This window comes from Canis lupus, chromosome 34 (genome assembly GCF_003254725.2).
Source record: "Canis lupus dingo isolate Sandy chromosome 34, ASM325472v2, whole genome shotgun sequence".
Taxonomy (NCBI): Eukaryota; Metazoa; Chordata; class Mammalia; order Carnivora; family Canidae; genus Canis; species Canis lupus.
The window spans coordinates 19,556,665-19,579,605 of NC_064276.1; the positions used below are offsets into that span (position 1 = coordinate 19,556,665).

The 22,941-nt window shown below is 46.4% G+C and overlaps 1 protein-coding gene across 7 annotated transcripts in view; it reads left to right on the forward strand.

The window, feature by feature from the left end:
• Positions 1 to 22,941, forward strand: part of ST6GAL1 (ST6 beta-galactoside alpha-2,6-sialyltransferase 1) — a 121,056-nt gene that overhangs the window by 91,000 nt on the left and 7,115 nt on the right. For all 7 annotated transcript variants that reach the window (XM_035710141.2, XM_035710142.2, XM_025451511.3 and 4 more), the window contains one exon: positions 7,234 to 7,331. In XM_035710141.2, the coding sequence (XP_035566034.1) occupies positions 7,234 to 7,331 (98 nt within the window). The remainder of the gene's footprint in view (positions 1 to 7,233; positions 7,332 to 22,941) is intronic.

The window sequence follows — 22,941 nt, forward strand, 5'->3', positions numbered from 1 at the left end:
AGGACTGGCAAGGCCCCACTCTGGTCCCGTGAGCTAGTGCTGCGCTCCCCGCAGCATCCTCTGGCCTTCTCGTGGACTCAGAGGGAGCAGGGGGCGGCCAAAAGGGTGAGGATCCATCCAGGCCCCCAGCGCCCTTATCAATAGGAACAGCTTTGCTTTTCTCTGTTTTCTCTGTTTTTTTCCCCCCCTTTGGAAAATATATTTATTATTGGTAGTGAGTGTAGTAAAGATGTCAGTATTCATGATCGAGAAGAGGTTGTATAAGCCAAGGTTGCCTTTATGTTGATAAAAAATGCCTTATTTCACTTGTAATCATAAACATTATTCCAGTAAAAGAGGTACATTTTTCTTTCCTTTTTGTCTTACTTACATGATCACCATAATAAGTTAAAATGAAGTAGCTCTTATATAGTCAAGGGAGAAGAGAAAAAGAGAAAACCAACATGCCAGAGCCTAGACGATCGCACCCAGCATTTCTGGGTATAATATTGCTGTTCTACAGACGATACCGTTGGAAAAGTGAAATCTGCCCTGAGTGATAAGCACAACTCTATAATTGACTTGAAAACAGTAGAAGCACTGATTTCTCCTGTATCTTCAGGTTCTGAAGTTCTGTACTTGTACTGGCTAGTCGGGGACTAATTGCCTCTTTTGGCCTCAGCTGTCTGAGTAATTTTCAGCCTTTCTGTTTGAAAATCACTAATTAGAGTGGGAATTCTTAACTTGGGGGCTGTGGACCAAACTTAGGGGGTTCACGAGTCCCTAAAATTGTGTGGAAAATACCTATGGATTAGGTGTGTATAAAGTGTGTGTGTGTGTGTGTGTGTGTGTGTAAGTCGTCCGTACATTGTTCCAGAGAGAAAGTCCATAGCTTCTCATCGATTTTTCTGAGAGTTCTCTGTGACTTGGCTAAAAGCCACTGGTCAGAATATATCAACTTGCTTTTTTTTCTTTCTTTCTGAAATCCTCACAGTTTCATAAAGATGGAGAGTCTGTCCATGTTTGTAAACATGTGTACAGCACAAAGCAATGGCCTTGCTTAAGGCTCCCTAGTTGTGTTTTCCATTATTGTGAAATGAATCAGGCTAAAGGAAGCAAAAAGCACAGGAAGCCTTGCTCTTCTGTCCGGCTCTGGAAGGTACTGGAGCAGGTGAGGTCATATGTCTCCTTTTTTATTCCCTCCTTAAGACTGCCAGGAAAAATGGTCTGAAACCACAGGCTCTCAAAGGCAGAAAGGTAGACCCAAATTGGATTCCCTGGAGCAGAAAGAAGTGATGAGGTCACATCTTGTGCTTCCCCAAATAGGCAGCGCTCACTAATCAAGGCTGCCAAGATAATCCGCCCCACCCCAACTTTGGCGTTTGCCTTTTTGATTTCTTCTGGGTTTTGTTTTCTAGAAGCTCCGTGTGATTGCTTTTTGTTCACCCATAATGGAACTAAATTCCTTTCTTTCTTCCTGACTTTTGCTCTACAATGGTAATGTCTCCAATATCCCAGGTGCTAACTGATCCTCCTCTCTGTGTTAGCTCATCACTGACGGCCTGGCTGGAACTGGCTGAGTTTGAGGCAGAGCCTGATACTTCTATGAATTGGAACTACAGTCTTTATGCACTCCATGAAAGTTTGCAAGTGACTTACATACACAGTAAAATAATTTTTTTCTGTAGACTACAGTTATAATTTCAGGTATGAATTACCCTGGGAAGACTTTGCTCTTGGGATGTAACAAACATTGCATGTTGGACTTCCAGCCTCCTCCCTTTTCTTAGGGCATTACCCTGGGCATTTAGTCTAACAAATGTTTTAAGGAGTTCATTCATTCTTTTATTCATTTGTGGATCTTTCAACAACACAGAGCGGGTCTCAGAAGACAAAGGGGAAAGCTCTTTGCTGAAGGCCTGGGAGTATCAGACAGCGTGTCAGGCCCACGGCCTTCCCACTTTACCTGGAATTTGTTCTGCTTATTGCTGGGTATTGAGTGTACCGAATGGTTTTGAATTGTTTGCTCTTACAAATTGTACTGTTGACAGGGTTTTTGTGCAGGCAACTTAAGGGACCAAAGGGAAAATATCCACAGTCATGGGGCTAGAAGACCAAAGTAAGATAAGTTTTATGGCTCTTTTTTCGTCCATTGCAAGATAGTTTACCAGAGGGATTGTAATAATGTACTGTTATCTCCAGTAGCCCCTGAAACCAGCCAACGGTGGTGGGCACAGACATTTTCAATTATTTTTGTTACATGTATATGTAAGGTGACTTAGATTTGTTTGAGTTTTCATTTCAAACAATAAGCTATTTCTCAAACATTGTAACGCTTATTGTGCACCTGCTGTGCACCCAGCATGTTTTGCTTTCAAATCCTCCTCGGTAATCCTGTGATGTAGCGATGATTATTGTTCCCATTTAACTGATGATTATTGTTCCCTTTTAACTTACTAGCTGACTGTTGAGGCTCAAAGAGATTATGTAATGGATAAATAGTGGACTGGGACTTGAAACTGGGTCCTTCGACTCCAAGGCCTGCATGCTCACTCGCTCTGCTCTTGTGCCTGCAGGGGTTGTAGCTTTTATTTTATTTTATTTTATTTTATTTTATTTTATTTTATTTTATTTTATTTTTTATTTTATTTTATTTTATTTTATTTTATTTTTTATTTATTTTATTATTTTTTAGATTTTATTTATTCACAAGAGACACACAGAGACAGAGACATTGGCAGAGAGAGAAGCAGGTTCCCTGCGGGGAGCCTGATGCAGGACTCAATCCCATGGCCCCAGGGATCACTCCCTGAGCTGAGGGCAGATGCTAAACCACTGAGCCACGCAGGTGCCCCAGTTGTAGCTTTATAATAAAGTTTTTGGTGTGATGAATCCCTTGTCAGGTGAAAAAAAGCAATCCCGTGATATTCTTGCTTAGTTGCTCTCCCACGGGAAGGAGAAGCACACTCTGAGTTGAGGCAAAAGCAAGAGGCAAAGGCTGCCTGGGACAAAATGCAGAGCATGTTGGGGGGCCCTGTAGGGTGAAGGGGCTGAGGAGCCAGGCCAGAAAGATAGGCAAGGGACAGCCCCCACAGGATGTTGACGGTCACAGAAAAGACTCTGGGTTTCGTTCTTTAAGCCATAGAGTCCTAGAAGGGTTTTCAGCAAGCTAGTGATGAGATCATGTGCATTTTGGAGGGATTTCTCATTTCTCTGAACCCCCTTGTCTAGGGGGAGTGCTATGTGATCTATTCTCAGGGATTATTGCCACTTCCAGATGAGAAGTGCCAGGCCTGCTGGAGCAGTGATCGTGGTGGTGGTGGAAAGAACAGGTCTGATTTGAGAAGAGACAGAAATTATTTAACTAGAAATGACCTTGAGGGACAGATGGGAGCCAGAGTCTCTAACTTGGGAGGGTATCTCGAATCATAGGGGAGCATGCTTTTGGAGGAGGGTAGGTGCTGTCTGGGAGGGGCTGAATCTGAAGTGTTTGTGGATTTCTCTGAGTAGATATCTATGCAGTTAGGCTTTTGATTCTGGGGGAAGGGTCAGGTGGGGGGGGAGGTTGTGGGCAGGGAGATCAGATTCAGGCAGGGGTCATTTGTCCCTAGGAAACAGTTGTAGTCAGGAGAGAGGGCTCAGGAGAAAGCCTACGGAAAGTGTAGAGATGTAAGGGACAAGATGTAAGGGAAAGAACAGGGAAGGCAGGCTTTCTGAAGGCCAGAGAGAAGGAACAGGGAGAAGCAGGTGTATGCCTTGCGATGGGAGGCAAGGGGAGCAGAGTTTGGGTAGATTTGGGGCAGATGGGGTTCTGTGCAGAGTGAGGTCTGAGAAGACATCCTTGGATTGTATAGCTCAGAAAATAGGATTGCTTCTATCAGGGGTCAGCAAACACTTCCTGTAAAGGGCCGGACGGCAAATATTTTTGGTGTTGAGTTCATACAGTGTCTCTCGCAGCTACTCCACTCTGCTGTCGTAGTGCAAAAGCAAACTAGACAGTAGTAAATGAACGGGCCTGGCTATGTTCCAGTAAAACTTTGTTAACCAAAATGGAGAACAGGCCAGATTTTTGCCTTCAGGCCATAATTGTCCAGCCCTGATGTGTATTATATCTAATTTTCCTAACCGGGAGCAGAATATAGCCTCCCAAATGTGATTACCTGATTCATGAAGCTAACTTGAAAATCTTAAAAAAAGCTTGGTCTAAATTGTGATAAAATTCCTTTCATTCCAATTTCCAGCTATTTAGAGCTACTATACCTGCAGACCGTGGATTTTGGTGTATTGATGAATTTACTAAGGAGCTGACTCTGTTGAATATTCTAGACATGCACACGGTGGTGCATTTATTTCCGCATTTTCTAATTTGTGTCTTTTTCTGTCCTCTCATTCTAAGCTCAACAGCAGTGGTGGCCGCTGTGTTCTGCAGCCTCCCCCTGGCAAAGGCTCATTTGTGGGGGTCCCGGTAGCTGTGGATTTCTCTGCTGGTGATTTCCTAGAGGCCTGTCTGACTTGAGGACTTCTTCAGCCTCCGATAGCAAAAGATAGTTTAGTGAACAAGGCCGCCATCCTCTTTCTTTAGGAGCCCAATTTAGTAGTCAATTTTAGAGTTATCTTCTTTGACTGATATATATTTTTTTCTCCTTAGAATAAAATCCAGACTTCGTACCTGGCCTCCACACCCTGTGCGGCCTGGTTCATGCCAGCTTCTTTAGCTGCATTTTTCTTTTTCTTCCCCTCACTCACTCGTCTCCAGCCAAGTCCTTACTGTCCTTGGGGCCCCGACGACACTGCCTCCTCTGGCTGGAACGTGCTTCCCGGGACCCTCCCCGTGGGTGGTCCTCCTTTGGGTTCAGCTCAAAGGCATGCTCCTGAATCCTCCCTCTGTCCACAGGAGATTCCCGCAGGATCTCTGTCACACCACCTAGTTTATTCGTGCCATGGTATTAATCACAGACTGTAACCGTCCCACGTGCAGCTGGTTGTGCTTCTTTGTTGGCTCCCTCCTTGCTGTGGATGGCAAGAGCTCTGAGGGCAAGGACCTTGTCTTTCTTGCTTACAGCCATTGTCTCCAGTGCCCAGAACTGTGCCTGACGGGAGTAGGTGCTTAATCAGTATTTGTTAAGTGAACAAATACATTTTTCTTTTCTTATGGTCAGTACCAGGGATGGCTCCTAAGCCTCCCCTATGCTGGATGCTCTCCATTTACCCCTCGGCCCCATGCTCTTCCCTTTTTTGGCTCACTTTGGGCCCTGAGAGGTTAAATTTGGGATTGTGTCACTTGGGCTTCCATGCTCTCTGGATTTTATTTGGGACCAGACAGTAGAAGTCCTGCTCCAAAGCTGAGAAGGAAGAGAGTGAAGTTGGGGTGTCTGTCCCTCACTCCCTCCACCCCCCCCACCAGCTCTCTCACTGCAGAATGCTCACAGGCTGCTTCTTTCTCAGCTCACAGTCTGGCCCCTTTCAAGTGCCTCTCTGCCTCTGAGTCTCTCTCTCTTCTTTTCCCTCAGGCCAAGAAGCCAAGGGAAGGAGGAGAGAGAGGTTGGGGTACCGATTCCATCCTCGCTGGCTGGACATCACCCATAGCCGTGTTTCCCTACGGGCCACCATTGCGCACAAGTGGCCTTCTTCAGCTCGGGCCTCTACTCTTCTTGCCACATCTGGGGCAGGCCAGTAGTGGCCCCTGCTGCAGCCAACCCTGGGGTATTGGCCGTTTCCTGTGGATTTCTTTAAATTCTGCCTACAACTTTGTAAATAATCCTTTTATCCAGTTCTCAGTGACTCCGTCGGAGTTGGTCCTGTTTGGGTACCGGGATGCTCAGATTAGTCATTTGCTCACCTGTGAAATGGAGAAGCTGACCAAGCGAAGCTTCTGATGGATCTTCTTTTCTGGTGTGATTACTGCCAGTCATTTTCGAAGCCAGCGGCTGATACTGACAAGCGTGTTGCAATCTGAGTTGTGTAAAGGTGTGCCTTCTGCCCTATTTGCAGTTCAGGGGGTCTGCCCTGGAGGCTGATAAAGTTTGGACTATGTACATCTCATGGAATTTTCAAACCGTTTTGATGAGTTTTGTCCCAGGATGGAGATAGGGTTGTTTTTGTGACTAGATGATATGTCTAGTCCCCTGAGGCTTAAAGACTATGTTAGAATTTAAGTAAAGAGGGAGGCTTTCATCTCTTAATTCCGTGGGCATTGTTTTTACAGATCATTTTGTGTTGAGCCAAGTTCCTCCCAGCCCCTCACCTTCTGGTGTCACCTTTGTGGATGAAGAACCACTCCAAATAAATTTCCTGCGAGGAGGGAAATAAAACAACAGAAAATTGGGTTGTCCTCCAAACCTTGTGCAGATTGCAGTGGTGAACCCTAAACTTGCTTGAATCAAGTAAGGTTAGGATGAGCTCATGGGAGGTTGGCTCAGGATTGGGATAGAGCTTAAAAGTCATTAGTCCTCTCCCTCAGAAGATTGGTCAAAGCCAAATAGAAAAAATTCTCCAAGTCTTCCAATCTCTGCTGAAACAGCTACAAGGGACAGGGAACTAGAGCCAGGGAATTTTTAAAAACATAATCTGTCTGATTTTGCCTGGATTTAGGACACTATTTCTGACAAAAAAAAATAGAAAATGTGGGATTTAGTTTCGATCTCTGACCTTCTGTTCCATCTCTACCACCACTCAGGTTTGTGAGCCTTCCTGGGCCTCAGGTTCATAATGGAACACTCGGGGAGTTGTCTTGGATACCATAGTAAATCTCTCCAATTTACTGAGCATTGCAAGCTTTTCAGAGTGCTATGCGGACTTTGCACTTGTGGGTTACACTGAGCTTAGGGAAGCGTCTTCATTTTTCTGATGGAGGTGGAAGTGTGACCTACTGGTAACACCAAGAGAATATCTGGTTTGCTCCTTTGGTAACTGGGATAGTGATTACATCTGAGGTAGCACGCTGGCCCTATTCACCTTTCTGTTGTGCCTAGGCCTACTGGAGTCATGGAATGCATTTCAGGGATGCAACAATACGAGCCTCGTTAGGTTTTGCCAGGCAGGTGGGTGGTCATCTCTGTCTACAAACTGTACCAGAATGCCCCATATAAATATGATCCTTTTCTCTTGTGATGGGGATCATGATGGGATAAAGATTAGGAAGTAGTATTCTCTTGCCCCTCCCCTTCTTCCTGCCCTCTCTCCCTCCAGACCTTCCTCTGTTTCTGCATGTTGCTGGTGCTCATCACCTCTTTTCTCTTTCCTTGTGGTTTATAGATGATCATGACGCAGTCCTGAGGTTTAATGGGGCACCCACAGCCAGTTTCCAACAAGATGTGGGCACGAAAACCACCATTCGCCTGATGAACTCTCAGGTAAAATTTCTTCTGTGTGGATCTGGAGTGAGAGAAGGATCACAGTATAGATCCTAATGTAGAACCCACCTACTGGGAGCATAGCAGAACTGCCAAATTAAGTCCCATGACCTTCCTGAGGTCATTCTAAGACCCAGCGTGGTGATGTGTTCATGAAAAAGCACCAGTGGCATCAGATGGCATTAACAGAGGTGTCCAGTGCCCTGAGAAAGCAGAGTTCTGCTGTCTCCATAGCTGCCCGGTTGTATGTGAGTATTGCACGAGGGACAACATGGCAGAGAATATCAGAGTGAGGGATACTCTGAAACGTAAGGGGAGCAATAAATGTGGGTGTGTTTGATAAGCTATAAAATAGTTTACAAGTAACATAAGACATCAGCACCAGATGATGATGTGTTTTATGTCACTAGAAGTGTTGCATTGCCCTCATGAATTCTGCAAGAGAATTAGTTTCCTGAAGTATTTCCAGGTAGCACATACTGATTTCTCAAAACGAATGGGGACTTGAGAAATACTCTTGCCACAAAGTTCTGTTAAAAAATTTAATGAGTGGTAAAAAACAAAAACAAAAACAAAAAACAAAAAAACAAAACGATGACCCGTATACCAAAACTAGCGTGAGAGGTCTACAAACACATTCACCTTGCTCACAACCATCAATGTTTGTTGTTCTCTGTGTAAGCACATAAACCTTGGGGTTTTTATGTTTTTACGTTTTTATGTCAGTGTGTAGACTCTACGTTGCCTGGGACTCTGTGGCTGTGGAGCACATCCTGGGAGTGATCATAAGTGCCCTTTGAACTGTTCCAGTTCTCCACCCCTCTGGCACAAGGCCCTACTTCTGTTTCCCTCAGACAGCAGTCTCTTCGCTGTTTGCCCCTCAGGAACTCACCAGCTGGGCAGAAGCTGCCTCTTGCATGGCCCACTTTCCATCTGAGGCCCACAGTCATAGGAACCTTTCTATGAAGGGACTGGGATTGACGAACTTAACTTCTTTGCAAGTGGCTGCCATTTTGTTTTCTTTTCTTTCTCAAATCCCTTGGTGATAATGTCACTCTTTGTCACTGTAATATCCTCAGTAGACTCTATGCGTTTTCAGTTCCTATTTATTATTTAACCTCATATTTGGGTTTTATATGACTTGTATTATAAACTAGAAGAGGGCAGGATAAAAGAACTAGATTGGTGAACAGGAGACTATGGAGCTCTGGAGCATGTGGCACCAGAGTAGGCTTTGAAAGATGGGTAGGATTTGGAGAAAGAGTAATAGGCATTCTTAAAAGTGGTATCGGCAGGACAGAGATACATAGGCAATGAAGGAGACATCCAAACAGGTCTCACTGGCAAGGGGGTGGGGATGGCTTTGTGTTGCCCTCGAGAGGAGATGAGGCTGGAGCTTCATGGCTGCTTGGACCTGGCAAGTCTAGAAAATCAGGCAGAGAAGGTGGGATGAGCTTTCCCTTCTTTCTCCTTTTCCTTCTCATGCCCCAGTCAAAGAAATCCTAGAGTGGGAGAGCTCAGGTAGTGCCTATAGCTTGACCTCTACTTCTGTATAAGGTGGTACCCAAAGATCCACCTTTGCCTCCCTCTATCCCTCCCTTCCCCGTTTCACAAATATGGACAGTACCGAGTGAAATGCAGTAGTCAGCACATCGGTTTGCAGTTAGCCTGCCTAGGGCTGAGACCCTGGCTCTACTTCTTAATAGCTAAATGATCGTGCATAAGTTACTTATGCCTCCATCTGTTCAGGCGTGGAGGGGAGAATAGTAGTACTTTCTTCATGGCACAAGGTTGTTAGGAGGAATAAGCGAGAAGACCACGGAGAGCCCCTAGTACCTGGCATATACATTAGTGGATGATAGCTACTCTTACATTCATGTGGGGCGGCGCTGAGATGGGTTTGGGGGATACAGTGGTGAGCCCAGAAGGCTGGGTGCCTTCACCTGCCACCTATGGCTGCGATCAGTTGCTATGCAGAGACAGATGGTTGCAACAGAGAACTACAAAGGACAGGATCAAGGTGCTCCCAGAGCCCATTCAAGGAAACTCTCCCTGGTCAGGGACATCAGGAGTCGTGAGGAGGTGAGTCAGCTGTGTGGGTATAGAGGTTGAGAAGAGCGAGGGCCTTGCCTAAAGAGACAACAGCCTATGTGAGGCCATGTATGGACAGGGCAAGGGAAGATAAGGGCCCAGGGGGTGGGGAGCACGTGTGGGGGTGTGTTGAGCACTGAGGCTGAAGGTGAGGGGGAGCCATGCCCTGGTGCTGCAGCCAGGGCTAATCTCTGTGGCATGACCAGACGTGCTCTCTGCAAAGGTTGCTGGCATCCATCTGATAGCCCTGCGGTGCATAGAGACACAGTTAGGAGGCTCTTGCAGGGCAATGCTAACAGTTGCAGCAGAGGAGAAATGAGGGTAAGCATGAGAATGGAATGGAATGGATTTGAGATGGATTGGCATGTGTGGTCCTGAGGCATTAGTGGGTCAGCAGCGGGGGGTGAAGGGAGAGGGGCTGCAGGTGCTACTGGATTTCTGGCTCGTGTTGTTGACCAGCTGGAAGTCACTGGGATTGCAAGTGCTTGAAGACGTTTTGGGTTGTGTGGGCTAGGGTCAGAGAGGAGGGTAGGATTAAAAACTCTGGTTCTGGATGGGGTTAATCTGAGCTGCCTCATAGAGACCTGTGAAGAGATGTCAAGTAGGAAGCTCTACAGAGGGGGTTGGAGCTCAATGGTGACCTCTGGGCTGGAGGTGAGAATTTGCCTTTTTTTAAAAAAAAAAAAAAAAGATTTTATTTACTTATTCATGAGAGATACAGAGAGAGAGGCAGAGACACAGGCAGAGGGAGAAGCAGGCTGCCTGGGGGGAGCCTGATGTGGGACTCGATTCCAGGACCCCGGGATCACACCCTGAGGCGAAGGCCGATGCTCAACCACTGAGCCACAGGTGTCCCTTTGCCAGTCATTTTTATATGTGAGGCAATGAAACAGTGGGGCCAAATAAAAGCATGAGGGACAGGGTGTAGACAGAAGTTCTATGCAGGGGCTTTGGGTAATGAAAACAAAAAGAGAGGGTAGTCAGCAATGTCCAATGCTGCCAAGGCCCACTGAGGTGAGGCCTGAAAAGCATTGTTTTCTCTCTGCCCAAAGGGAGGCCACTGGTGACCTTCGTCAGCAGCTGTTTGGGAGAGCAGGGAAGCCAGATGCCAATTGGAGCCTAGGGTCAGGAGTGAGTGGGGAAGGCCAATGTGTACAGTTCTTTCAGAAAGGCTAGCTCTGTAGGGCAGAAGAGAAGCAGGGCAGGGAGTCCTAGAGAGTCAAGAGTTCCAGCACCAGTTTCTGTTCTTTTCTTTTCTTTTCTTTTTTTTTTTTTTTTTTTTTTTTTTTTAGATTGGAGAGAACTGAGTAAGTTTACAAGTCACTGGGAAGACAGTCACAAGAGAGCATGTGCTGTGTGGGTGCACTTACATGAGCTTCCCAGAGTCATCAGATTCATAAAGACAGAGTGTAGAATGGTGGTTTCTGGGGGTGGCGAGGAATTATTGTTTAATAGGTAGAAAGTTTTGTTTTGGGACAATGAAGAAGTTCTAGAGACGGATGGTGTAATGGTTGTATGACAGCATGGATGCACTTAATGCCACTGAGCGGTACACTTAAAAATGGTGGAAATGGTACATTTTATGGTAGGTATATTTTACCACCATCATTTTCTTTTAGGTCAATGAGGAGAAACCAAATGATGGAGGGAGAAACTGAATATACTAAAAAGAGGGGATGATACCTAAGTGATGGGGTGGAGGGATTGATCCAAAGCCCAGCTGAGAATCAAGCCCCCCACAGGAGGGAGTCAGAAGAGAAGAAGGCTAGGAAAGATGTAGCAAGAGGCCATTTGGAGTGGAAGGATGAAAGGGCTGCTATTTTCTCCAAAAAAGTAGGATGTAGAGAAGTTGTTGTTGTTTGTTTTTGTTTTTGTTTGTTTTTTTTTTGTAAGGAGACTGAGGGGAAGTGAGGTTTCAGTAGAGGAGGTTTGAGCAAAGAAGGCCTGAAGCGAGCAGAGGAAGGAGCCAGACAGAGGAATGGAACAGGATTTCCAGGCCATGCTGGCCACTTTGGGGCTGGAGACTGTGACTTCAGAGAGAATGGGTATGATCTCCAGATCGGTAGGGGCAGCGATCAAGAAGAGGGAGCTTGGAGGAGCCCTGAAATTCTCTTGGATTTGGGAGGCTGCCCCTCCTTAGGCATTTCTTCCAGGTGGTTAGTGGAGAGGTAAGTCTCCATCCTGCGAAGATTTCCTTTAAAGCTGTGGTAGGTTTGCCTAAGAAGCCCTCTTCCAGGTTAGGGAGAGAAAGCCTATGTCGTACGTGGCAACGGGGCGTCCTGATTGGACTTCAACCGGGACATTCCCAGATCACTTACTGAGGCTTAGCCTGAGACCACAGCTGGTGCCACTTCTTTAATACTTCTTCTGTCTGAGGCCCATACATATCTTATCTCACTTGATCTTGGGATCACTGCTGTGAAGCGTGATCAGCAACCACTATTTTATATGAGGATAACTAAGTTCAAAGAGTCTGAGTGAATTGCTCAGGGGAGGGCAGAAAAGATGTGATAGAGGAGGGATTTGGATCAAAGTTTGTTTGCCAGTTTTCTGGAATAGTTTGCGTAGAGTTGGTATTTTTCTTTCTTTTCTTTTCTTTTTTTTTTTTTTGCATGTTGTAGAGTTTGCCAGTAAAGCCTAATTTACCTTGTGGGAAGTTTTTAGCTATAAACTCAATTTCTTTAATAGATTTAGGGCTATTCGGGGCTTCTGAGTGGCTCAGTCAGTTAAGTGTCTGGGTTCAGCTCAGATCCTGATCCTGGGGTCCTGGGATCGAGCCCCACATCAGGCTCCTTGCTCAGCAGGGAGCCTGCTTCACCTTCTGCCTGCCTCTCCCTCTGCTTGTGTTCTCTCACTCTCTCTGTCAAATAAATAAATATAATCTTTAAAAAAAAAGGAAAAGATTTAGGGCTATTCATGTTACCTGTTCCTTCTTGACTAACCTTTGGAAGTTTGTATCTTTCAAGAAATTTGTTCATTTCTTCTAAGTTATTGAATTTATTGGCATGAAGTTGTTCATAATATTACCTCATTATCCTCTTGTAAAAGATTTACTGTATTTCTCTCATTATCCTTTTAATGTCTGTAGAAAATGATGTGATGTCTGATGTGATAGGAGACATCCTTTGGGGTGATTCAAGCAGTATTGGAATTCACAGAGCTTAAAAGGACTTTGAAGATCAACGAGCCATGAATTCATTCCAGAAGTTCTTACTTGATCACCTGCCCTGTGCCAGCCTCTGTGAAGGGAGCTGGAATTGAGCAGCCCACAATAGCAGTAAAACAGACAGACATGCTCCCTGCCCTTGTGGAGCTCAGGGTCTTACTGGGTCATTTCATTTTCCAAACAAGATGACCCAGGCCCGGGAAGAGAAGGTGGCCTGCACAACACAGAAGGTAATGGCAGGCCTGGACAGGATGAAGGCCTCCTCACAGCTGGGTCAGACTCCTCACTGGCTCTCTTCTGGAACCTTCCCAGTCTACGCCTCTCACTCCCTCCTTGGAGTTACCCATCTCACCTGTTGCCTGGCTCTCCCACCATGATGTTCTGTCTCCGAGAGGAGATGTGTTTGTCTGTTTTGTTCACTGTATATACCCAAGTACCAGGACCAGTGCCCAATACGTGGTAGGCATGCAATAAATATTTGTTGAATGAAGCATAGTCTAGAGAACCTTCTGCTCACTCAATGGACTGCCTCCAAACTTCTCTAAGTTCTTAAAAAAATTTTTTTTGAACTTGTTATTTGGAAGTACTTTAAAACTTGCAAAAAAGTTGCAATAATATGTCTAATAGGAAGAATGCCTGTATACTGTTTATCCAGAGGCACTCACTATTTCTTTGTTTTACCTCATTGCTGTATCATCTGCTCTGTTCATTCTTTGTAATATTTTTTTCATTTGAGAGGAAGTTGTATATATTGTAGACATCAATCCCTAAATACTTGGTGTGGGCAGAAAGTTTATGCCCTCCCCCATTCATATAGTGAAGCTCTAATCTTCAGTGTGATTATATCCGGAAATAGGGTCTTTGGGAGACAAATCTATTTAGATGGAGTCTTGAGTGTGGGCCCCCACCCCCGCCATAATCTCTGCCATGTGAGGAAGGCAGCCATTTACAAGTCAAGACGAGCATCCTCACTAAGAACCAAATCTACTAGCACCTTGACCTTGGACTTCCCATCATCCAGAACCATGAGAAGTAAATGTCTGTTGTTTAAGCCTCCCAGTCTATGGTATTTTGTCATAGCAGCCTGAGCTAAGAGTTTTTGGTGCCGAGAGGTAGAATTTTGCTATTACAAAAACCTAACAATGTGGAGTGGCTCTGGAACTGGGTAATTGGTAGAAGCTGGAGGAGTTTTGAAGGGCATGCTAGAAATATAGATACTAAGGGAAATTCTGGTGAGGGTTCAAAAAGAGGAGAGGAGGGCGGGAGAGAGAGTTTCCATCTTTTAAAAGAAGATGTAAATAATCACAAACAGAATGTTGGAGGAAATGCAGATAACAGAGGCCCTTCTGGTGAGGTCTCAGATGGAAATAAGGAACATGTTCTCGAACAATGGAGAAAGAGTGATCCTTGTTAGAAAGTGGCAGAGATTTTGGCTGAACTGAGTTCTAGTGTTTTGTGGAAGGTAGAACTTGTGAGCAAAGAAATTGGATGATTTACTTGAGGTGATTTCCAAGCAAAGTGTTGAAGGACTGGCTTGGTTTCCCCTGACTTCATTTAGTGAAATGTGAGAAGAGAGAAATGAATTAAAAAAGGAATTGTTTAGCAAAAATGAAACAGAGCTTAAAGGTTTGGAAAATTCTTGGCATATCTGTATGGCAAAAGAAAGAAAAAGAAAAAATTGTTCTGAAGAGAAAATGAAGGGGTGGCCCCAAAACCATTTGATAAGGAGATCAGCAAGTGTGTGAACCACAGACCTACTCAGCCACCACAGCAGAAACTCTGCCAGCTTGAGCTGAAGGAGACGGGACCAAGTGGAGGAAGGCTGTGGGCCTCTTAGGTCCTATGAGCCAGAACTATATTCTTGGGCTGCGAATGGGCATTGTTCTTCATGAAAGGAAAAGCATGATCCCAAAGGTGATGCAGAAATCATCAAGGTTGCATCCTTGGTTTCAAAGGTGGGAGGGAGGCCTTGGTTTTAATAGGCCAGATGGTAGCTGCTCAGAGCCCTGGGTGTGTGATTGTGGCCTGGCAGAGCCACACAGATGGGACCGCTGCCCTGGTGGGTCCATAGGGCACAGCACTGAACCAAAGAGGGTTCTTCTCAAGCCTTAACATCTAGTGGTATTTCCTTTGCTAGGTTTTGGACTTTCTTGGGACCTGGCACCTCTTTTTTCCTTCTGATTTCTCCCTTTTGGAATGGGAATGTCTATCCTGTGCCATCCCACCACTGTACTTTGTACATGATTTTTCTGGTTTCATAGGTTCACAGCTGGGGAAGAGTTTTGCTTCAGGATGAACTGTCTCACCCTTATCTGATTTGCATAATATTCACATGAGACTTCAGACTTTAGAGTTGGTGTAGGAATGAATTGAGACATCTAGGAGGTTGGGTGGAATTCATCTGTTTTGCATGTGAGAAAGATGTGATTTTGGAGGATCCAGGGGCAGAGTGTTCTAGACTGAATGTGTCTCTCCTGAATTTATATGTTGAAGCCCTAACCTCCAGTGCAATGGTGCTTGGCTATGGGGCCTTTGGAAGATAACCAGATGAAAAAGAAGTCTTGAGGGTGGGGCCTCTATGATGGGATTAATTCCCTCAGAAGAGAGAAATCTCTACTACATGAGGACATGGAGAAGGCAGCCATCTGCAAGCCAGGAGGTGGGCTCCCACTGGGGAACCAGATATGCTGGTACCTTGACCTTGGACTTCCCAGCCTCTGGAACTACGAGAACTAAATGTCTGCTATTTAAGGCACTCAGCTTCTGGTATTTTATTATAGTAGTTCCTGAATGGACTAAGTTAATACACCACCTTAGGCTTTGTTTCCTAAGAACGAGAATATTGTTTTATGCAATCAAAGTACAGTTATCAACTTTTTATGTTTACACTGATAATACACTTTAATCTGAGTTCCAGATAGGTTTGTTTGCTGATTGACCTAATACTGTCTTTTATGGCATATATTAATTTATTTTGGTACAGGATCCTGTCCATGATCTGGTAGTGCATTTAGTTGTTGTGCCTCTTCAGTCTTCTTTCGTCTGGAATATTTCCATAGCCTTTCTTCTTCATTTAAGGCACTGACATTTTTGAAGAATGAAGTCCTTCTTCAAAAAAATAAATTATTTGAGGTTTTTCTGATGCCTTCTCTATCTTAGATTCGGTTCATATATTCCTGGCTGGAAAAGCACACACATGATGTTGGGTCCTCCTAAGAGCATCACACCAGGAGGCATCCAAAGTCTATCTGCCCTTCAGCTGATTTTAATTCTGATCACCTGGATAAGGTATTGTCTGATTTCTCCACTGTATAGCTATTACCTTTCCCTTATAGTCTATGGCTGAACACTTTAACACTGTGCCACTATTCTGCTCCTCATCAAAATTTCCTCCTATATTTAGCATTCCTGGCTCACTTTTGCCTGAACCAGTCTTTCCTTTGATGCTTGCAAAATGGTAGTCTTCTAACTATAGCTCTCTCTGTTCTGCATCATTAGGTTGGCACTTGGAATTCTACTGTGAGTGAGAGCCCTCCCTTCTCCTCCTCCATGTATCTTCTCCCTCTCTCCTCTCCTTTCTCTATTTATGATTGGTAAGAACTCATGGATTCCTCTTTTTCCAGTGGTTTGTAATTCATCATTGTTCTGAATTACTTTGGCGTTCAAATAGTCTTAGATTTGGCCGGTGGGAGTTCCTTGAAGCTGGCCCCTATTTCCCTGTGACATGCATGCCCTCCTTAGTATTTTTTTTTTAAAGTTCGGTATCTTCTGGCATAACAAGGTAGTCCAACTAATTGTACTTATCTGTTGTGTTTTAAATGTTTCATCTTTATTAGTTTTATGCTGAATGTATATATACACATGTATTCTGGATCAGAGATAGATTTCTGATCTAATACTTTACAACAGATAATGAACGTACTAGTTCTTCCTTGCTCAAGCTCTGACTTCTAGGGCAATGCAATGAGAGCCACATTAGTTGTCCTACATGACTAGCAAGGTACTTCATAGGCAAGGGACAAAAAGTGGGTAGTTCTGCCCTCCCTCCAACACACCACTTGTAAGAGGCAGGAGGTAGCTGTCCCCTCCCTCAAAGGGAACCCTTCTTACTCCAGTCCTTTAGAATATAAACTGGCTCAGATGTGAAACCAGAGACGTCTATAAGTTCCTGGACCTTTTTCCTCTTGCACCAGGTTTCCTGGCCTCTTAGTATATCTCTGTATTAACCTAGATATATCGTCTGAGCTATAACCATTTGCCTTCTTGGGGAGATAAGAGATTTAATTCTGTTTTGAACCAGAGCAGACCAACTAATTAGACAAATAGCTATAGAGTTCATTCTGATGGTATAGAAGAGTATAGGCGTCTAGGGCTTGTAGCAGGAGCACTGAGGTATTGAGGAAAGTTTTATTTCCTCATACTAACCTACCTTAGCTCTGGAATATGTCATTTTTCCAAGGAATCTTGGCTCTTTTAAGTAAACATTGATATTAGAAACCAAGATCTGGGTGCTAGGTGGTTCATGCCTACTGAAGTATCTTTGCTTCTTGGCTCTTATAGCACAAAGAACTAGGAAATAGTACATGTATACACGCATTCCTGTATTTACTGGCATATATGGACCTGCGTGTGTTCATGGACACATCTGCATAGACACATGCATGTTCACACAGATATGCCTGTTTTAGAAATGATAGACCCTGACTGAATTCAGTCTATCCACATGAAGTATCCCTTGCCTTCCGCATTCTATATTTGCATTTCCCCCTCCTTTCACAGTGAGGATCCTGCATCTAACACATGTGCCCATTTATTTATTTGCTCGCATTGGTAATACCCCTAAGATAGTTTGAAAATTACTTTGCACATCTCTCCGTACTCCAAATCTACCGGAGGGAGTTCAGGATGGATTTGCAGTTTTCCTCCACATGCTGCCCAAGCCTGGGGTCGCACAGTCACATGATGCATCTTATACCTAAGTCACCTGGATTCCTCCCTCCGAAGTGTTTCTCTTCGCTGCGATTGTCGAATTCATTTGAAATTCTGTTGTATCCATTTTGTTTCAGTTTTGGGGTTTTCTTTTCCTTCTTTTTAAATCATGCACAATATTAACATGCTCTCCAAATTCAAAACTATCCGAAAAGCTACAGAGAAGTGTTAACCACCCCTGTAACATTCCTCCCACCCTGCTCTACCCCCACCCTTTGTTGGCAGCCAACTGTACTGTGTTCAGATGTGTCCTTCTGAGTTTGTGTTTGTCAAGACAAACAGGTGTATAGGGTTTCTGAAGTCCCTGTGGCTCTTACACAGAAGGTAGTGCAGTGGGCTCTGTGTGCTCTTTTACACTGCTTCTCTCCGAGTGTCTTCTCAAAATCACTCCATTAGCTTGTAGAAATTTTCCTCCTCCTTTGTTATAGTGGCATAGTAGTCCTTTGTGGCTGAATTTCGTAGCTTTATTCTTGTAACCTCTTCAGCTTGGACAGTGAAGTACTTTCCAACATCAATTCTTCTTATACTTGCTGATTCTTTCAATGACTTTCTGGGGTGCCAGGGGGAATTACAGGCACCTCTGATTTGGGATTTGCGGTGGCCTTCCACTTGAGGTGCCCTTCTCTCTGTGAGAGCACCTGCTTCTTGTCCAGGTCCAGTTTACCATGGTCAGGCCTTCAGTTTTCGTATCTGCTCAGGACCTCTACCACCACCCGGTGTGTCTTCCCAGAGTGCTGACTACTTCTGTAACTCTGGCAAAGTTGCCAGTCTGGCAGCTGGAACACAGACTTTTTACTGTCTTGAATGAAGGTTGTCTGGTACAGTGGGAAAAGATGAGACAGTCCTTAATTTGTACCCTAGCTCCAGCCTTTCTTAGCTGTGCGATCCTGGGCCAGTTATATGACCCCTGATAGCTTCCTTTTCAGGCCCTGTTTGGGGCTGAGAAATACTGTGAGGGAGGATTAAGAAGACATGGACTTTGATTGTTGTATGAGTTTAACAAGACAGTAAGTCTAGACTCTATAGTTAAGATATCAGTATCTACACACACACACAAACACACACACACACACACACACACACACACACAGGGTCTATCAGTGTCCTAGGCCTGCCATCAAAATACCACAGATGGGAGTGCTTGTACAACAGAGATTTATTTTCTCACAATTCTGGAGGTCAGAGGTACAAGATCAGGGTGCCATAAAGCCTGGTCTCTGATAAGGGCTCTCTTCATGGCTTGTGGAGGGCCACATCTCTGCCTCTTCACGTGGCCTTTCCTCGGTGCACATGTGGAGAGAGAGAGAGAGAGAGAGAGAGATCTTTAGGGTCTCTTCCTTTTCTTATAAGGATATCAGTCTTATCAGATGGAGGACCTGTCCTTGTGACCTCATTAAACCTTAATTATCTCCTCGAAGGCCCCACCTCCAATATAGTCACATCGGGGGTTAGGGTTTCAACATAAGAATTTTGGTGGGGGGCGGGAAGACGCTGAGGGGAAAAAAGATTTGGGGAGAAAAAAGGCCAACATATTCATACAGATATTGTCTGTTGTTTTCTTACCTTATGCAGTCGTGTGTATTCTTCTCTCACTTTCTGCAGTGAGCATTTCTTACTTTGTGACTGGAGAGATGACTTTAAACAGGTTTCCATGGGCAGCCCCGGTGGCACAGCGGTTTAGCGCCGCCTGCAGCCCGGGGTGTTATCCTGGAAACCCGGATCGAGTCCCACATCGGGCTCCCTGCATGGAGCCTGCTGCTCTCTCTGCCTGTGTCTCTGCCTCTCTCTCTCTCTGTGTCTCTCGTGAATAAATAAATAAAATCTTAAAAAAAATAAAAATAAAAATAAATAGGTTTCCATAATAGCACCTCTCCGTCTCCCTGCGTGGCCTTTTCCTGGCAGGTGTCCCTGGGGGCTCTGTCGCTGTGGCGATGACTCACGTCCCTCATCACGAGGCTCCTGGGATCCCGGACCCCAGTCGGACTCTGCACCAGGCTAAGGGCAGGGGCACCTGAGAAGATGCGCATTCTGTCCCCAGCGCCTTGGCTGGCAGAGATGCTCCCGGCACGGCTGGTGCCCCGGCTGGTCCCCCTGCACCTGAGCCCCGCGAGGGGAAATGGCCCTCCCCGGCCCCGGAGCACTGCCCGCCTCCCCGAGCCGCTCGGAGGCCCCTCGGGTAGGGGGACATCTCTCAACGTCACGTTAGGGCCGCCAGAATGCGGGCGGGCAGGTCAGGGCCAGGTCCGTTTCCACTTGCGGGGTGCTTGCCAGCCGCTCCCCGTCCCCGCCCGGGGCCTGGCTGCCGTCACCTCTGCTCCTGCTCTGGAAAACGAGCCCTTACCTTCCTCTCTTCTCAGTTTCTTGCTTAGTGCTTCCCGCGCAGCAGCTGGGGGGGGGGGGGGGGGCAGCGTGCGCATGCGCGTGAGGACCGAGGCTGCGGAGCCAGGGCGCTCATTATGCGCATGCGCAGTGGGGGGGGGCAGCCTCTCGGCTCCCCTTCTGGCTCTGTCCCCAGCTCGCCCACAGGTCTCTCTGCTCTCTGGACCTCAGTTTACCCATCTAAACTGACGGATTGGGTCCAGCCCCTCGAGGATCTTCCAGCTTTGACTTGCTACGACTCAGACGAAGCAACATTCTCGCGCCGTGTCTGTCTCCTCCCACACCCCGCGCCGACCCCCCCCCCCCCCACCTTGCGGGAGGCAGTGCGGGTCGGTCAGCAGGGCGGACCCTGGAGCCAGGCAGCAGGGCTCCCGTCCAGACCCCCTGCTACTAGCTGTAAGCTGGGGCGAGTTTCTTGGCATCTCTCACTTTATCTCCTTATTTATAAAAAGAGCGTCTTAAAAACAATTACCTCCTGGGGCTGTTGCGAAGATGAACTGAGACAGTGTATGGAAGTACGTGGCTTGGGATGAACCGCACCAGATGGCATCGGTTGCTATCGTTGTTCGCCTTTGTGGCAAAGGGGAAGAGACTTTTGAGCAGCTCCCTTGGGACTTGAGGCCCGCGAAGCCCCAGATCCCAGGAAAGCCTTAGGATGCCAGAACCGGCTGCCAGTGGCCTCCTCCTTGTGCAGAGATTACTGGGAGGAGCAGGAGACGGTTTAAGAATCCCAGTCGTCTCTGTCCTCCTGAGCGCACCTGCATCACCTGGCTGATGGCAGAGAAAGAAGCGGGGCTCAGGAAAAGACTTGGGCTCTCAATACACCAGCTGCTCCGAGGGGGGTGGAGCAGGGTGGGAATAGGAATGAAGTTGTGGAATTCTGTTCCCGAAGTATAGAATAGTGGGAGGTCGCCCGCTGCTCCCTGGGCCTTCCTGTCGCCAGCTCCAGCTCCGTGGCGTCTGCCTTGCAAAGCCCCACCTGCCGGGATGCCTGGCCCGCCTTTGGACCACAGCACTGCATGCCTGTGCCAGGGGTTACAATACTCCCCGGGGACACAGGACTGCACTTAAAGTCAGAAGACGTTCCTAGATCCAGTGGCCCCTCGCTGTGGGACTTGAGGCCAACTGCCTCATCCTTGAACTTCAGACCCCCACCTCACCCACCCCTGGCACATTTGCTTTTCTTTCCACATTCTCATTGTAGGAAACGGCCTGAGGTCTAGGAGTCCCCTTGAACCGCTTTCCTTCACTCTCAGCACGCAGTGAGTCTACAAGTCTCCAGTTGCAAGTTGTAGCTCCTTGTCCTTCCCCATCATTTTTTTTGGCTGAAACCTGGTCTCCCCTTCTCTCTAACTCTCGAGACTCCAGAACACTAGTCAATTTACATCCTTCTCACTGAAAAGCCTTCACCAGTTCCATAATCTACTGAAGAAACCCCGAGCTCTCTGGCGTGGCCCCTGCCTATGTTTTTCTAATACCTTCTAGCTCTCCCCCTGTATCCTAGCTGCACTGGACAACCTGCGTATTCCCAGATAAGCTCCTCATGGTAGTGAGTAGAATTAGGTTTGTCTGTTAGTGACAGGAACATGCTGCCCACCCCTCAGCACTAGGTTAACAAGATAAAAATGTATTTCTATGTCATGTAAAAGAAGGCCAAGGGTGGACATTCCAGAACTGCTATGGTGTTCCAGTGTGTCAGGAACCCAGGCTCCTGCTACCTTGTGCATTTGCCCTTCAGTCATGGGACTTCAGCTTCATGGTCCAAGATGACTGCTCCAGCTCCAGCCATCACATCCACTCTTAGCTGGCAGGAAGGAGGAATGAACAAAGAAAGGCATGAATTTGCCTCTAAGGACACTTTCTGGAAGTCACACTTGCTCACATACCCTTGGCCAGAATTTTATCATGGGGCCAGACTTAGCTGTAAGAGAAGTTGGGAAATTTTTATTTCAGGTCATCTTTATTTTAGGTGGCCATGTGTTGAGGTAAACAGAACTGTTTGTTTCCAAGGAAGAAAGAATGAATGGATATTGGGTGATACCTAGCAGTCTCTGCCACATGTCACAGCTGGGACATCCTCTGTCTCCTCACACCCCATTCTCCTGGCTTGGCCAGCTATGATTTGTCCCTGAACACTCACCTCACGGCCAGACTCATGCTGGCACCCTGTAACCCCCTGGGGACTCCTTTTTCTTTCTTTCTTTTTTTTTTTTTGAAAGATTTTATTTATTTATTTTAAAGATTTTATTTATTTATTCATGATAGACATAGAAAGAGAGAGGGGCAGAGACATAGGCAGAGGGAGAATCAGGCTCCATGCTAGGAGCCCGACTCAGGACTTGATCCCAGGACTTCAGGACTGCGCCCTGGGCCAAAGGCAGGCGCCAAATCGCTGAGCCACCCAGGGATCCCCATAAAGATTTTATTTAAGAGAGAGAGAGTGTGCACAAGCAAGGGGAGCGAGAGGCAGAGGGAGACAGAGATGCAGGGAACCTGATGCAGGATCCAGTCCCAGGACCCTGAGATCATAACCTGAGCCAAAGGCAGACGCTTAACTGACTGAGCCACCCCTCCCTGGGGACTCCTTAGCACCCAGTAGAACCCAGCCAAGGTGGGCCCACTGCTAATAGTTCTTATCTCAATGATATACTGAGGAAGTGGGATTGTAGTCTTCAGGCTTCCAGGCCGTTCTTACCTTTGCGGGGGGGGGGGGGGGGGGGGTGACGAGGTAGCTGAATGACTTCAGAGGCTCGTGGCAAGTTGCCGCTCTCTGGGTTGACACCTTCCCGTAGTCATTCTTGGGCTATTACAGTGACACTGATTAGCTCTCCGCCTCGTGATGGTGAGCAGTCGGGGTGCGGAGGGATTGTGGTGATTCTTGCTCTTCGTTTCAGGGCAGCTCTTGATTTGATTTCTGCCACTTGTTCCTCTCAGTTTCCACCTGGGGCATGTGTGCTTTTGAAGGTGAACGTCCGACGGCTGATC